The 15,568-nt window shown below is 60.1% G+C and overlaps 1 protein-coding gene across 2 annotated transcripts; it reads left to right on the forward strand.

Moving 5' to 3' along the window:
- Positions 1-2,225: 2,225 nt before the first annotated feature.
- LOC112410894 (taste receptor cell protein 1) lies at positions 2,226-15,533 on the forward strand. 2 transcript variants are annotated; one of them, XM_024761708.1, is made up of 8 exons: positions 2,226-3,147; positions 3,914-5,294; positions 6,812-6,873; positions 8,138-8,295; positions 8,467-8,597; positions 9,023-9,087; positions 9,380-9,519; positions 10,327-15,533. In XM_024761708.1, exons 2-8 carry the CDS (start codon positions 4,614-4,616, stop codon positions 10,470-10,472), a joined length of 1,383 nt encoding a protein of 460 aa, XP_024617476.1. In that variant the 5' UTR covers positions 2,226-3,147; positions 3,914-4,613; the 3' UTR covers positions 10,473-15,533. The 2 variants fall into 2 exon arrangements, with proteins under 2 accessions (XP_024617476.1, XP_024617475.1); XM_024761707.1 differs by lacking the exon at positions 2,226-3,147 and adding an exon at positions 3,637-3,659 and having other exon boundaries at positions 9,380-10,457.
- Positions 15,534-15,568: the final 35 nt, after the last annotated feature.

The raw sequence follows: 15,568 nt of genomic DNA on the forward strand, positions 1-15,568 counted from the left end.
GCACATGAGGAGTGTAAGCTGATCCCTCACCCCACCCCCACTCCTCCACCAGAGGGCTCGGAGCCCGGGAGAGAGAGCCAGGAAGGGGAGGCCCACCTTCGAAGCTGGAGAGGCCTTACCTCCGGAAGGTACATAGGCGAAGCTGAGCATCTGCCAGCCCCACTGCCGGTGTGTCTAGGCAAATGTCTGCCTGGTCAGCCCTGGGACCACCTGTCTTGTTCCTCCCTTTGGGGTCCCACCTTGCCCACTGCTGTCATGTTCTCCAGGACTCTTTGGGTCTCCACACACCCTCTCTTTTGGTGCTGGACTAGGGTCACAGGATGACCCCCAGTGCAGACCCTCCTCCTGCCCCAGGAAGCCACCACTTCCGATGATCACAGAGAGAGAGGGTTCCCCTCTGTACTCCGCTGTGTTAGGAATGGGGCATGGGGGCAGTGCAGAGCTCTTACACAGAACAGTCAGACTATAATCACGCTAGACTGTGGTCCTCTCAGGGCTGTGGAGCTCAGGAGCAGGAGGGAGGCACTGGCACCGGCTGCAGTGCCAGGGAAGGGCCTGGTTGAGGGGCTTGAGCTGTTCCACAAGAAGAGGAATACTAACCAACCCTTGGTACCAGATCCCCATCCTGCCCCAGAAGCTGTGAATCTTCTAAAAGTTCTTGTATTGAAATCCTTGATCTCAAGCTAGAATTCCCACTCAATTTATTTCAGGTACGAGGAACAGTTTATTTCAGGTGTTGGGATGGCCATCCTGTTGGAGCGCAAGGGAAGAGCAGCGAGACCCCAGGTCTAGCCCAGCTCAAGTGCAAATTCCAGCACCAGCCCTGTCATAGACTGAGCCCCATCCTTGTGCATAACCTAAGCCCTGATCCTAGACACAGGCTGAGCCCTGATCTCTAGCTCTTGATTGAGCTTTCTCTGTAAAATTGTTCCTGATCAGCAGGGGCTTGAATGGGGACAGTGAGCACGTGCTCATCTCCCACCACTGCAGCCTGAACCCAGAGCCCTTGCCCAGTGGTGTGCAGTGGTCTTCAGGCATGCTTCTGTCCCTCATCCCTCTCCTGTCCCTGGGAGCTCCTGCTTTGACCATCGCTGTTAAGCTGGCCTCAGAGCTGAGAGAATCTTCAGCCCTGCCCCCAGCTTTGGCCCCAGCCTCACCTAGACTGGCCTGGCCTGGCCAGGAGGGGCGCTGAAGGGGCCGGGAGATGAGGACCCAGTGTCCTAGGGTGTGAGTGGCCTTTGCTCTTGGACTGGAGCCATCAGAAATCAAATCTTCCTGGCCCTGAGGGTGCCTGGGAAGGGGGCAGACCTGCCAGCCTGGGCAGAGGTTGGGGTTTCTGCAATCACTCCCTCCTTTGTGGAACACTGACATCTCCGGAGACAGAGGCTTCCTGGCATCACCAGGTAAGACCTGGGCATCCTGGGAGCACAGGCAAGGAAGATGGAATGGGGGTGCCAGAGTGGGTTGGCTGGCCTGGGAGATGGGGTCACAGGCCGGAGTCAGGGCTGGGGGGCCGCTTATGGAAGGGCAGGTGGGAGAATGGGGGCAATGGAACTAGGACCGGAGGTATAAGTTGTCAAAGACCAAAGCCTGCCCTGAGGAGGGCATCCACCCCACAACCTGGCCAGGCCTGGACACTTAAACCTCTTCACCCCGAAGGGGCTGGGGTGCAGACACAGGAGTGCAGGTTTATAAAGCAGTTGAGCTGTGATTGAACAGAGGGAAAGGGCTGGGCTGAGGGGTTTGCCTGATCCTGGGATGATATATGTGTTAGGGCTGGGTCGGACCATGGAGGATTTTTCCCTTAGAGGAAGGAGTGCCTCCAGGTAGGAGTTGCTGGGTGGTGGCAAGAGGCAGGCGAGGAGGGCTGGAGTTTCCAGCCTGATTTCCTGCTGTGAAGGGTTCTAGGGATTATCTCCCCTTAAGGGGTTTCTGCGGTCTGCCTGTCGTGAGTGACCTGGGGCAGACAGGTCACTGACCCTCTCGGAGGTCACACACAGGCCAGGAGCCTGGTGGGAGAGGCTTTGAAAGAGCTGAAAACTTCCTACAGCTGCCAGGGGTGGGATTGGCGGGGGAGGGATGCAGAGCATGGTCTGAGCCCCAAGCCGAGCTGGCTCCCGTGAAGGCACCAGACCCCTGCCCTTCCTGCCCTCAGCAGCTCAAAGCTTCTTAGGGCCGCCCTGGTCCTTCTCCTCCTGTGTCTGCAGGGGCAGGGGGAGGAAGAGGGGTGGCGAGCAGAAAGCAGGAATGACTGCAGCAACAACCAGGAGGAGGCTCTGGTTGAGACTCCACACCGTTCTGGGTCTGCCCAGAATGCCAGGTCTGCGGGGGTACCAGGGAAGGACCCCTCAACCCAAAGCCCACCCATCTCCACACCCAACATCCCCAGTCCAGGTCTCTGGCCAGGATTCCACAGGGGCCCAGTAGGGGCGGGCAAGATGGGGACTGTTCTCTGATCTGCCCTCCTCCAGACTCCCCTCCTAGCCTAACGTGGTGGGAGCAGGGACAAAAGTGCCTCAGGAGCTGGGGCAGGGGATGGGACATGGCTGTCAGTGTCACTGCCCTCCCCTAAGTCCCATTCTACCTAGACACCAGCAGAGCTCCCACCGCGGTTAGCACCTCTGGCATCATCACAGCTCTACCATGACTGCCACTGTCGCCACAGCCACCCCACCCCACCGTCAGCACCACTAACGCCCCCACCCGCGCCCGGATCATCTGCACCACTGAGACCCTCACCATGTCCACGAAGAGCACCCACCTCACATTTGAAGACTGGACAGAACTTTTCATTCTTCTTCAATAAGTTTTCAGGCCTATAACCTCTCGGGCTGTGGGGCTGGCACGTTCAACAGAGTCTGCAGCCCAAAGGGAGAAGGGCTTTGCTGGAGGGTCAGGCAGCAGCGGCTTGCAGCTGAGCTGCAGGGCAGAAGTGCGGAAAGGGGCCAGGCAGACGCAGCTCAGGGAGTGGCTGGAGGCTTCAGCTAACCAGAGCTCACAGCTGGGCAACCTTCCTTTCCTGAAGGGGGATCCGAGCGGAGTCTTCCATCTGCCACCTTGCATCTGGTCCTGGAGGCTTGGCAGCCTGAGCGGGAGCCATCAGCATGAACGGGCAGTGGCTTCCAGCCGCTGGGCTTCTCCTGGCTGGTAAGTGAAGGTGCGGCCCCTGGGGGTGGGGGGCCTGTCCTAGACCCCGCCCACTCACCTGGGGGACTTCCATGGCTCCCACATCAGGGCTGACCTTCCTTGTCTTCATGTCAGCCTGGCTTTGGTCAGCTCAGAGGATCCTGAGATGGGGCCAGGATCCCCTGCTCAGTCCCCCACACTTGGGGCTCCATGAGGGCACTCAGCGTCACCCACTTGGGGGAACCTGGCATGGGGCTGGCCCCCAAGGGGCTCAGTGCACCCTTGTAGCCAGGTGTGGTATTACAGCTGTCAGAGATGGGTCCCCTCCCCATCCCCCCACCCCCCTTCAGCCCTCCAGAAGCATCCTGTGTTCTGGGAATGGAATAAGGTAATTGCCTTGTTTCCTTGCTGGAGGTTGAACAGCACTTCCCAGCATCCTCAAGCAGCCTGCGTCTCACCAGAAAAGACTCCTTTGAGGAGGGGTCCTGCCGTGGGGTGGAGCTGGGATGGGAGAGAAGAGAGGAACCCTTGAGGTATGCCCCTTTACCCTCACTGTCCCCCTGTCTGGTGGCAGGGCAGAGTGCCCCTGTCTCTGGTGGGCTAGGGCCAGAGAAAGGAAGTTTCTCCAGAGGTAGCCCAGTGGTTTGGGGCAGAGCCGGGGCCAGGGTTTGGGTCTCCTCAGGCGCCCTAAAGGAGGGAGGAGGCAGGGAGGGCCGGCATCTAAGAGGCTGTGGGCCAATCCCACCCCACCGAGCAGCTGGCAAAACGGGCCTCTCCTGTTTTGCAGCTGTCCTGGTGGTCTCGGCTTCCGCCCTGCCCCGTCTTCCTCCTCACAAAGACCTGGGTTCGTCTCCCTTGGCTTCTGGCCCATCTGCTTTGCAAGGGGACAGCAAGAAGATAGTCCTCCCATCATTAAACGCCTTGGTGACAGTCCTCGCTGGAGTCTTTCCCTCAGCCAAGAGGCCAGGGGAGGCTCCTGGCAGGAAGGCAGGAGCCCTTTTTCCAGAGGCACCTGGGGACCAGCAGACTCTTCTAGGCTCGCTCCTGGACTTGCCTCTCCACTCAGACCAGCCTGCCCCTTTGGGAACAAGTGGGGTCTCAGGCAGGGCCACACCCAGACCAGCTCCATCAGCAGTGGCTGAGCCTGCAGCCCACAGGGCCCCTGAGTCCCAGCCAGTGTCCTACGTGGCTGGACCTGGAGAGGAGATCTTGGTCACCGGGTCTCCAGAGATAGCTGCCACGTCACCATCGCAGGCTTCTCCACAACCTCTGGCCTGGCCCGTGGGCAGGCACACCTTCAGCCCCAATGCTTGGGTGCCATCTGCATCAGGGGCCAGCAACTTCAGCCCAGGGACCGCCCCACTTCTGACATTGGCTCCAAAGGCCCCAGAGAAGGCCGTGTCCTCAGCACCCCAGGGCCCACTTGCGTTTACATCGATCAGTAACACGTTGGCTGCCACAGAGCCTCTTCTCCCTGTAGCAGCAGTATGGTCAGGGCCGGACACGGCCCCCACAGCGCTCACAGTGGGCTCAGGCTCACCCAGAAGTGGTCTGGCGTCCAGTCTGGGTCCAGCACCCAGTGGTCCTTCAATGTTGCCATTGCCCTCAGCGGTACCCTCTCCACAGTCGTCATCAGCATCACTGCCACTGTCGTCCCCACCCTCATCCCCGTCACCTGCACTAACGTCACCATCACCAGTCCTGGCCCCAGTTTCCCCCTTCACCACCGGAGCCAGAACCTCTCCAGAGATGCTTCTGCATATGAGCTCCCACCTACAACCTCAGGCCTTATCTTCAGTGTTTCCAGCGTCCCACCTGCCCTGCCACCTCTGGTGGTTACAGGGATGGCTGCTCTTCCGTGGACAGTCCAGCCTGGGCCGGTGGTCCCTGCCAACGCAGCCCCCTTGACCACCCACTCCCTCGGATGTGTCTCTGGCCTTCCCGCCGGCTGCCCGAGCGTCCCTGGAGGTGCCGCCTCCTCCCAGTCGTCTTTCCTGCCTCACCCCGGCCAAGCTGTCTCATTGCAGGACTCAGGCTCCCCCTCCCCAGGACCCAGTCTTGTGACTCACTCTGTGACCTTCAGGATCACCAATGAAGCCTTCTCAGCGGCACTCGGGAACCCTGCCTCCCTGGAGTACCAGCTGCTGAGTGAAAACATCCGACATCAGGTGCGGGCTTCTTCCTCCGTCTGCTCAGCCGTGCTGACCCCAGCCCACCCCCTACCCCACTTACCTCTGAGCACCCAGGCCCGTCCCACCTCTGTGCTTTGGCATGGGCTGGGCCACCTCGCGCCCTCCGCTGCCCTTGCTGCCTGGCGAAGGCTGCCTCCTTGGAGTGGCCTCCCCCGGTGACTCAGAGCCCCTGCCCCGCAGAATCGGCATCCCTCCCTCTGTGAGCTGCCTTTCCCACACCGTCCCACCCCAACCTGTGGCTCTCCGCAGACCTCAGCTCCCTGAGGGCAGCCGGGCACAGGGCTGGGTGCCCACAGGGGCTCTGGAAATGTGGAGTCAATGAAACTCACCCTGTGCCTCTCCTCAGTGTGGGGTGGAGCATGTGGTGTGCAAGGTGGGAGCCCAAAAGGTAGAAAACTGACCCTGTCCCATGCGTGGCTCCAGCAGGAAGGGAGAGCCAGGCAGAGACCCTTGCAGAGAGTGGGTGTGGAGAGAGCGCTCTCCCAGGAGGGCGGGGAGCTGTTACGGGATAAACAGAAGACTGATTTAGGTTGCCATGGTTAGGGGGTTGCCCAGAGAACACCTTTCTTTCCTTTTTTTTTTTTTAGTATAAATTTATTTATTTATTGGCTGCGTTGGGTCTTCGTTGCTGCGTGCGGGCTTTCTCTAGTTGCGGCGGGTGGGGGCTGCTCTTTGTTGTGGTGCGTGGGCTTCTCACTGCGGTGGCTTCTCTTGTTGGCTTCTCTTGTTGTCGAGCACAGGCTCTTGGCGCGTGGGCTTCAGTAGTTGTGGCACGCGGGCTCAGTAGTTGTGGCTTGTGGGCTCTAGAGCACAGGCTCAGTAGTTGTGGTGCACGGGCTTAGTTGCTCCGCGGCATGTGGGATCCTCCCGGACCAGGGCTCGAACCTGTGTCCCCTGCATTGTCAGGCGGATTCTTAACCACTGCGCCACCAGGGAAGTCCGAGAACACCTTTCTGAGAAAGGGGAATTTTAACTGGGATGGAGAGAAGGCAGCCAGATAAAATGGGGAGGGGCTTTCTAGACAGAGGGAACAGCGTGTGTGAGGACCCTGAGGTGAAAAGGAGGGCAGAGGCTGAGGCCCAGGGCCATGGGAGAGAGGGGCTACATGGAGAAGACATGAAACCCAGGGTGGGAGGGGGAGAATTAGGAGGAGGGGCTGTCGTCCAGGTGTGATGTCAGGGTGGCGGCTGTAGGGATACAGGACAATTGGATTGGAGAGTGATTTTCAGTAAAACTAGAGAGACGGAAAGGCCTGGGAAGGCTGTGTGTTTGCTGGACAGCTGGAGGCGCCCTGCGGTTCTCAGTAGAGGGTGATTGGCAGGTGGTCCCTGGCGGCCACGCGGGGAAGTCTCGGGTGGCCCCCGGCAGTCCAGGTGGCCAGTGGGGCCATTGCAGGGGCCAGACCAGAGATAATGAGAGTGGACGAGGGTGGGCTGATGCTATGGAGGAGTGGGGGGCCACGATGACCCTCAAATACCTCTGTCTGTCCTCAGCTCCAGTCTGTCTATCACGAGGCCTTCTCCAGCTTTGAGGGTGTCGGTGTCCTGCTCTTTAGGTAAGTGAGCGAGTCTTTCAGGGTCCACCACCTGCCTGCCAGCCGGTCTGTTGTCTTCTCAGGCCACAAGAGCACTTGCCCAGTCTGCCCCGCCGTGCCCAGCCCCATCAAGGCTAGAAGCACCTTAGGGGCCAGGAAAAGCCCTGAGCGGGCGGGCAGGAGGCCCACATCTGGTTCTGCCCCTGGCTGCGTGACCTCAGGTGACCTCCTGCCTGCTTGAGCCCCAATTCCAGCTGCAGAATTTGGGCAGGGGTGCCAGGCATTGCCTGAATGTGGTGGGAAAGGCAGAGGACTTCCCTGGGGCCAGGAGCCCATAAATGACATGTAAACAGATGCAAATCCCCTTTCTGGTTCTGAGCCCCTGGGGATACTGGGGGGGGGGGGAACCTAAAGCCAGATTTGCAAGCAGATGCCAGCCCTGCAATCTCATAAAAAAGGTTGAGAAGGTCCAAATCATCACATGTGAATTGTGAGCTCGGTGTAGACCTTGATAGAGGCTTGATTATACCTAGTGATGGGAAGTTCACCACCACTATCTTTCCAGGCCTTGAGCCAAGTTGGTTAGAAAGTTTCCCCTTTTAATGAACTGAAATCTCTCTCTGAATTCCCTGCCCTGGGTCTGAACAGAAGCTTTGTCTCCCCAGCCCCAGGACGGCACAGCAGAAAACGGGTCCTCAGGGGAGGGATGAAGGAAATCTGGATCCCGAGGCTGCTTGTTTTCAGATCTCTCCCCACAAACCCCTTCAACCCCATGCTCAGGCCAGGCTGCCTCCTCAGGACATGGCCAGTTGGTCCACCTCCTACAGGCTTTCAGAGATTCCTCAGGCCTGTCACCTCCCTCTCTCCAGATCCCCTGCTCCTGTGATGCCACCAAAGATGTGTTTCTCAGTCTGGCTCAGGTTGACTTCCTGATTGCTCACAGCGGCCGTCTCCCTGGGCGGGATTCCCAGTGTTCCCATTAGAACCAGTTTGTTGGGGTGTCCGGGGGAACCTGCTTTCCCGAGCACCTGCTTTGTGCTCTGCTGGCTGCACCATTAGTCATCACACAACCCTACAGCAAAGGCATCATTGTCCGCATTTTAGCGAGGAGGCAGCTGAGACCCAGAGGGGTGCTGTCACACAGGGACTCAGTCCATGGCTCCCCCGGCGGATTCCCCTTCCTCGGGACACTGGCCTACTTGTGCACCAGTCAGGTCCTCATCCAGCCCCCAGGGCCCTCCCTGCTCCCACTGGACCCCTGGTAAGGATGTGTCTCTGTCCCCAGGCCTGACTCTGCAGCTGTGAATGCCTCCCTTGTGTTTGGGGGCCTCGCCCCGGGCCCCTCTGCCCGTGAAGTCCTCTGGACTCTGTACCGCAAAGTGAAGGCCGCAGGGAAGATGTTGGGGAACCTGTCCCTGGATGAGAGCAGCCTCGCCTCTGATGGTGAGTCTCTGCCCGACCCCCCCGACCCCCTACCTCAGTGCCTCCTCGCCTGCCCACAGATGGCTGGGGGTGCTCCCTAGAGGGGCCCAGCTCCCGCCCTGGCCATGAGGCAGTGCGTGGTAGATCAGGAGGCTCCTGGGGCCTCCTGAAGTCCCAGCCATGGCTCTGCAGGGTCCAACCTGACCGACCTGGCCCTGGAGACCACCAGCATCCATCTCACGGCCATGAGGCCCTTCCAGCCCCCGCTCCTCCTGCCTGGCTCTGCCGCCTTTGTCCTGCTGGAAAAGACGATCCTCCGACAGGTGAGGTGGCCTCTTGCCCTCCCTCCGAAGCCTGGGACACCCACTTTGCCTTCCTTGACTGCAGGCCTCCGTGGCTTGGGGGTGAGGCGTGGGGCGGCACCCAGCCACGGCCCTGTGGGGGGAGGCAGGCATGGAGGGCACACAGCCCTGCCTGATGGGCCCCCGTTTGAGGGGTGACACCCTGCCCGGGGGTGGAGAGGTTGCCTGAGGGGGGTGACAGCTCTGTCCCAGGGGCATATGGTCAGGCTCTGTAACCAGACACCCCTATCCAGGGCCAGCACTAGGGTAGGAAGTGAGACACCCAGGACGCAATCTTTAAGGAGACGCTCAGTTGCCTCACCCCAGCCCTGCCCCCACCCCATCCCACGCTGGGTCTCAGGAGTGACAGTCCCCAGGCCTGCCCTGACCTCCAGGACTCCCCACAGGTCACACCTGTGCCGTCAGGATTCTATACAGCGCGTCCCCAGGAAGAGCCCCTGCTCCTCTTCAGGTGGGTTGGGCTCTTCCCCTGCTGCCCAGCCTGCCCTGCTCCTCTCCTGGGGGCCACCCTGGGGCAGAGGGGGGCGTGACTCCGAGCCAGGCCATGGGAGCCATGGGCTGGGGGCCACCAGGGGAGGGCTTTGTCCCAGAGAGCTCCAGCTGGCCCTATGAAGCTCTGCCCTAGGAGGCAGGGAGCCCTAGTGCCTGAGGGTGTGCTAGGGTGGGAGGGTGGATACCTGCTTCTAGAAATATGTGCTGGCAGAGGCTGTAACCCCTGCACTCCCCTCTTGTACTCGCCCTAGTAATGCGGACCAGTGGGTGGGCGTTTACATCGAATACAAGTTCCAGACCCCCATCTGTACCCACCTCTCAGGCTTGGCCAATCACCTGGCCCGGAACATAATGGATCCTGCTGTCCAGAAATCCAGCATCATGGCCAATGGTGAGTCAAGGCTGGGATCCCTGTGTGTCTCTGGTCAGCAGCCTCAACCTCTCTGGGTCTCAATGTTCCTCCTCTGGAGAATGGACAGAATTTCATTTCGACCACGAATACTCTTGTGCTGGGGCCACCGAGAAGAATCAGTTACGGAGCCTCAGATGGGGAGCTGGATAGATAAGCTCTGTGGGCCATCGTATCTGTCACAGCTACTCGACTGCTCCCTTATAGCTAGAAGGCAGCCCCAGGCAATACGTAGACAGATGGGCATGGCTGTGTGCCAATACAACTTGATGGATACGGAAACTTGTATATCACATAACTTTGATGTGCCACAAAATACTATCCTTTTGATGTTTTTCAACTATTTAAAAAGGTAAAAACTGTTCTTAGCTCGTGGGCTATACGTAAACAGGCAGCGGGAGGGATTGAGCCTCAGCCTGGGTGGGGCTGACTGCTGGCTGAGAGCATAGAGGTTGGGGTGAGCAGCCCTGCGGCAGGGCTTGGTCCTCTCCCAGGGCTCCCCGGATAGGGGGCTTAGGCTGATGCCCACCCACCTCTCCGCCCCTCTAGCGGGGAAAGCAGAGCTGGTGCAGTATGAAGTGTAGCTGCAGATCCTGGACCAACCCCTCACCAAGGGCTTGCGGGACAAAAGCAGCCCTAAGTCCCAGAAACTTCGGGGGATGCTGATGAGATGGGTGAAGTGGGGGCAGGGGGAGAGAAGGGAGGAGCAGGAGGCTGGAGGCTTCATGTGTGGGGACCCAACAAGGCTGCAGTACAGCTGTGACCCTCTTCCTCCTCTCTGCTCCCCAGCTGACCACCGTCCTCAGGCCTCTGCAGAACTTCGGCCAAGCGGTGGTGGAGAAGTTCCAGTAAGGCTGTGGTGGCTCTGGGTGACCTGGGACCCAGGGCTGAACTCTAGCGGTGGGGCCAGTGGCTCAGAAAAACGGCCTTCCTGAGACCCCTGGGCTGTCTAGCCTCCTGACGCTGGTGAAGATCCTCCTGCCAGGCCCGACCCACTGACTGCCAGGGTGCGTGCCACCTTCTTCAGGGCCGTGCCAGCCCGAGCCCTCGTGCAGGACTGCGTGCTCCGGGGTCTGCATGCCCTGCAGGAAGCTGAGGGCCTCTCCGTGGAGATGGTCAGCCCAGACCTCGGTCAGTGCCTCTCTCCCGGCTTCCCTCTATGTATCTGTGTCATCCGGCCGTTTGCATCCTGCCTCAGGCTCGTTGCCTTGCTGCCCCTGCTCCCCCCTCCGGCCCTCCCTTCCTCCTGGACTAGCCCCCAGCTGGCTGCTTTTTAGGGTCCAGGCCCGGCTCCTCCTCTTCCCGGGAGCCCTCCAAGGTGGCCCCAGCTCTACAGCTCTATTCCTGTAGCTCCTTCTGGGCCAGGACCCCTCGCCTGGGACTCCTCTGCAGGCCTGGCTTTGCCTTCTCAGGGGTCTGTAGTCTGGAAGAATGGGGACCCACCCAGCCATCATCTGCCCACTTGGTTCTGAAGCCTCAGGTCAGCTTCACACCCCCACCCCCAGCTATGCTGTGGCGCTCATCGTCCTGGGGCTTCGGCTTCTTGCACTCACCCTCGTCCTGGTGAGTGTCTGACTGGGCCAGGGTCTCTTTCCCGGGAGACAGGCTGGGCCCTTGACCCTCTGAGTCAAGCTGAGGGGTCACTCCCCACCCCAGGAACTGAGGGGCTTCCAGCCAGGGAGCTTGGCCTGACCCCACCCTTCCCGTCCCAGGTGCTGACGCGGAAGGCCTGCTTCAGAGTGTCCAGGTACAGAGGTCAGTTCTTCCTGCTCCCCGGGACATTTACTCTGGATGGGGTCGGCCTCCCAGCCACCAAGGCCTCGTGCAAACATTTCCCAGTGGGTGTTGACAGAGCCTGGGCGGTACAGTCACTGTGCCCCAAAAGCTCACCCCCTCTGTCATGGGGGGTGAACCCGGGGTGGTCAAGCGGAACCCTCTAAATGCGCTCCACTTAGTCCCAGAAATGCTGCAGAGGGTGGGTGGACAGAGGCAGAACTTAGGGCCCCACGTGGCCAGGAGAGCTGGAGCAGGGAAGGAGATCTGGGGAGGGGAGCTTGCCTCTACCACCGGAGGACCAGGCAGCGACTCCTCCACGCCCCGGAAGAAGTGGGGACACGTGCCCCAACTCAGTGTCCCCTTTGACCCCAAAGCCAGGAGAGGGCAGGTAGCACCATTCTGGGTACACTGTTGTTCCTGACTCCTGGCTTTTGTCCTTTCCCCACCCCCCAGGCGCCCCTTCCCGCTGTTGCTCCCGCCACTAAAACCGCACCCCAAACCTCTCCTCCTCCTGGCCCTGCCCCCAGCCTTCCACAGTCAGCGCCTCAACCCTGACAACGAGAGCCAGAGCAGCAAGGCACCACCTGAGGTCACACAGCAAGGGGGCTTCTTCCCTCCTAGCTCATCCAAGGACTAGACTCCCAGGGCCGCGACAGAGGCAGGGTGCGGGGGACAGCGCCTCACCACCCACACCAGGGACACCAGGCATGCTCTAACCACGGCGGCACCCACCTCCCCCCAGAAGGTCTGGAAAACTACTCAATACCATCGTCATACTCAGGTCAGGCCCTGGGGAGCGGAACAGGGCAAGATGAAGGCCTGCAGAAGATGCGGACAGGGGAACAGAGCTGGCGCCCTCACACCTGGCCTGACACGGTGGTGGGGCTGGAGGTATCATTGGTCTCAAGCCAAACTCCGGTACTTTTGGGTTATGGAAAATTAAATGACACGGCGCAATCAGAAGCTGGTACAAAAGACTGCTTTTGTTTCTAGGCACAGGAGGACCTAGAGGACACAGGAGAGGTTCAGAGCAGAGCCCACAGGAGGAGGAGGTGGGGGCAGAAGACTGACAGGGTCAAGCGTGGGCATGGGGACTCTTGGGGGCAAGGCCTGGTCCCAGCCCCACCTCCGCCTTAGGGCCAGCCACCCTCAGACCAAAGGCCTTGGGGTGCTGGTGGCCGAGGTGAGGCCTGGCTGTGTGCCAGGGAAGGTTGGTGCCGCAGGGCAAGCCAGGCTCAGAGAACAGACCACCTGGCTGGGGAAGGTCTAGGACAGAAGCTGAGCTGACAGCCTCTCAGGGGCGGAGGGTGGGCCTTTGGAGGGGGAGGCAGCTTTCCTGGACCACAGCCAGGGAGGTGAAGGCCTTGGCCCACAAAGCTCCAGCGACTGCTGGGCCCACTGGGACGTGAGAGATTTGGTCGCACAGGGCGATGGCCTTTGAAACCATGACCTAGAAGGGAAGGGGACTCAAGTGTAGTCTTACCCCAAAGGCTCCCTCGACCTCCAGAAGAGCCGGCAGGCCCGGTGAGGGGACCCAGGAGCCCAGGGCCCAGACCATGGGCTTACCTGGCCAAAGATAGCAGCCAGCACCAAGATGCCAGAGAGGGTCAACAGGAAGGTCACCATGTAGAGGTTGACTGTAGCTGGCGGCCGATTCCTCTGCACTTCTGGAATACTTAAGCTTTCATTCATACCCCTGAAGGTCCCCTGCCCCCCAAGCCTCTACCCCTTGGTACCCGGAAAGTAGCCTGACATCTGCACCTATCTTGGGTCAGCCCCCTCTCTCCACGACTTCTGACTCAAGGGCCACGGCAGGCCAGGGACTAGGAGGCGGCCCTGCAAGATGCTCCCCCAACCGTCAGGATGCCTAAAACATCCCTGCTAGTGTTTTTCTTAGGGAGGGAAGGTTATGCTAGCCTTGTTCTCCCGAGCTGCCCCCCTTACCATGAGAGTCCCCGTAGGTGATACAGGAGAGAAGGGGGTGGGATAAGCAGGAAAGAGCCTGAGGGCCAAGGCTGGCCAGTGAACACTGAGCCCCTCTTCTCTTCAGGCTTTGGTCGCCTGGCCCTCCACAAGCCAGGCTGTCGAGCATCACGTGAGGCCTTGCATGAAGATACAGTTCAGACACACCCAGTGAGCTCTGTGGGTTTGAAGGAGAAGGTACAGGGAAGGAAACCCACACGTGGGGACCTAGCATGGTCTCTCTGGAGGTGAAGTGACAGTACCTGCAACACATAAGGAGAAAGGGTCTACCTGGCAAGGTGAGCCAGCCATGCGGACACCAGGCTGGACAGACATCACCAGGGTCTACAGGATGGCGGAGGGGCCTGGCAAACCAGCACCCTCACGCAGACGAGCCTTTCCTAAGCAGGTCTTCCCCAAGCAGGTCTTCCCCATGGGCCAGATGGGGCCCGCAGGACACTTCCCACGCCCCACCGTTACACGGACTTTAATTCTCAGCAGCCCTGGAACTGCGTGTCCCATTCTCCAGCTGAATAAACAGAGGCTCAGAGACGAACATGCAGTGCTGCCTTGATCACTCCGCCTGCTGCCTCCTCCAGAACTCAGTTCATTCTAAAAACCTAACACTCATCAAGCACCTGTGAATAGGTGCCATTATCCCCATCTCGCAGCCGAGGAGAGGGAAGCAGAGGAGTTAAGTGACTTGCCCAAGGTCACAGTCACAGGGCTCCAGAGCCTGCATTCTTGACGACCACATGTCCACAGCAGGGCGGTGCTAGCACCTGCACCTGAAAGGTGGGAACTCTGCTGCTTTCATACGGCGTGCAGCCCCAGGTTTTGGGAGGTGGCAGTGCAGGAAACAAGCCGGCCCATTGGGCCAGTGGTTCTCCAGGGTCTGAAGGGCAGGGAGAGTGCTGTGAGCCACTCCCCCACCCACCCCAGCAACACTCACTGGGAACCTTGAATCAGCACCTGCCAGAGGGCGGGGAAGGGGCTCGGCCCCTGCTGCACCTGGAGTGGGAGGTGGGCAGGGATGGGCACTCTGCCTCCAAGCAGCCTCAGGCGGGTGAGAGAGGACCAGATCTCTTGCCTCACCCTTTCCCCCCACCCCAAGATGCCCTGCAGGGGAGAAGGGGCAGCTGCCCACCAGGCCATTGGTCAGATGGAGAAGAGCCTATGGGAACCATGGGGGCTGTATCCTAGAAGGAGAGCATGACCTCCTGGTTACTCCAAGGCCAGGCCCAGGCCTACCAAGGTGGCCACGTCTCCGATGAGGGCCTGGTAGATAAGAGACGCAATGTCCCTGAGCGGTTCTATAAACTTCCTGTTAAGGACAGACGAGGAAATGGGCAAGACAGTCATGCTCAGTGAGAGCCTGGCAGGTAAAGGAGGGGCCAGAAGCAGACAGAGGTCAGCTGGGCCCAGGCCTGGCCCCCTGGAGGGACAGCAGGCTGGGGGAGGGGTGTCACTCACCAGCCACAGCGAGGGAGCTCAGGTTCATGAGCAGCTGGGCAAGGCCATCGGCACCTGGGGACCGTCTGCCGGACCTGGCTCTGCACTCGGGCTTCTGCCTGGAACCACAGGTGCCTGACACTGGCCTGAGGTAGGGAGGGTGGCAGGAGAGGCGCCTGTGGCCAAATGCAGGCACCTCAGCACGGGGGCGGGGGTATGCAGCGCACAGAAGAGACTACCGGGGCCACGAGCTTAAGCGAGTGTCATCCTGGGACATCCTGTCCACATAAGTCAGACCTTATCCCCACCCTCAGCTCACAGTCTGGTTGGGGCTTGACAAACAGATGTCAGTGCTGTGGAGAGGGGGCCTAGCCAGCGTGGGACATCCAGCAAAGATGTGTTTTGAATCTGCCAGGAAGATCCATCCACAACAGAAGGACCCTCAGGTCCAAGTCCAGGGCCCAAGAGCTATGGGCTAGGTGTTCACCCAGGGGCTGGAAGGTGGCAAGGCGATGGCCCAAGGCTCCAGCAGGAAACTGCAGTGGCCAGAGCCTGTCTTGGTGGGGCAGCCCTGGGGATGACTGTGCCCAGCATCCCCCAGGGCCAGGATAGGGGACTGCCCACGGGAGGAGTCTGAGGACCTCTAGGGAGACAGACTCAAGGTGTCCTGGGCACCTGGATCAGGAAGCACGTGAGGGTACCCTGCCCAAGGCCAGGTAAGAACCTGGGAACTACCTTTCTAGTCTAAGCCACTCATGCTGCAGCCCAGACGCCATCTCTCCTCAAATAGGAGATGAGTTGGCAGGGAAAGCACCCTATTCCCTCCCTCCCCCCTCCCCCC

The sequence above is a fragment of the Neophocaena asiaeorientalis genome, unplaced genomic scaffold (genome assembly GCF_003031525.2).
Source record: "Neophocaena asiaeorientalis asiaeorientalis breed wild unplaced genomic scaffold, Neophocaena_asiaeorientalis_V1.1 scaffold54, whole genome shotgun sequence".
Classification (NCBI taxonomy): Eukaryota; Metazoa; Chordata; class Mammalia; order Artiodactyla; family Phocoenidae; genus Neophocaena; species Neophocaena asiaeorientalis.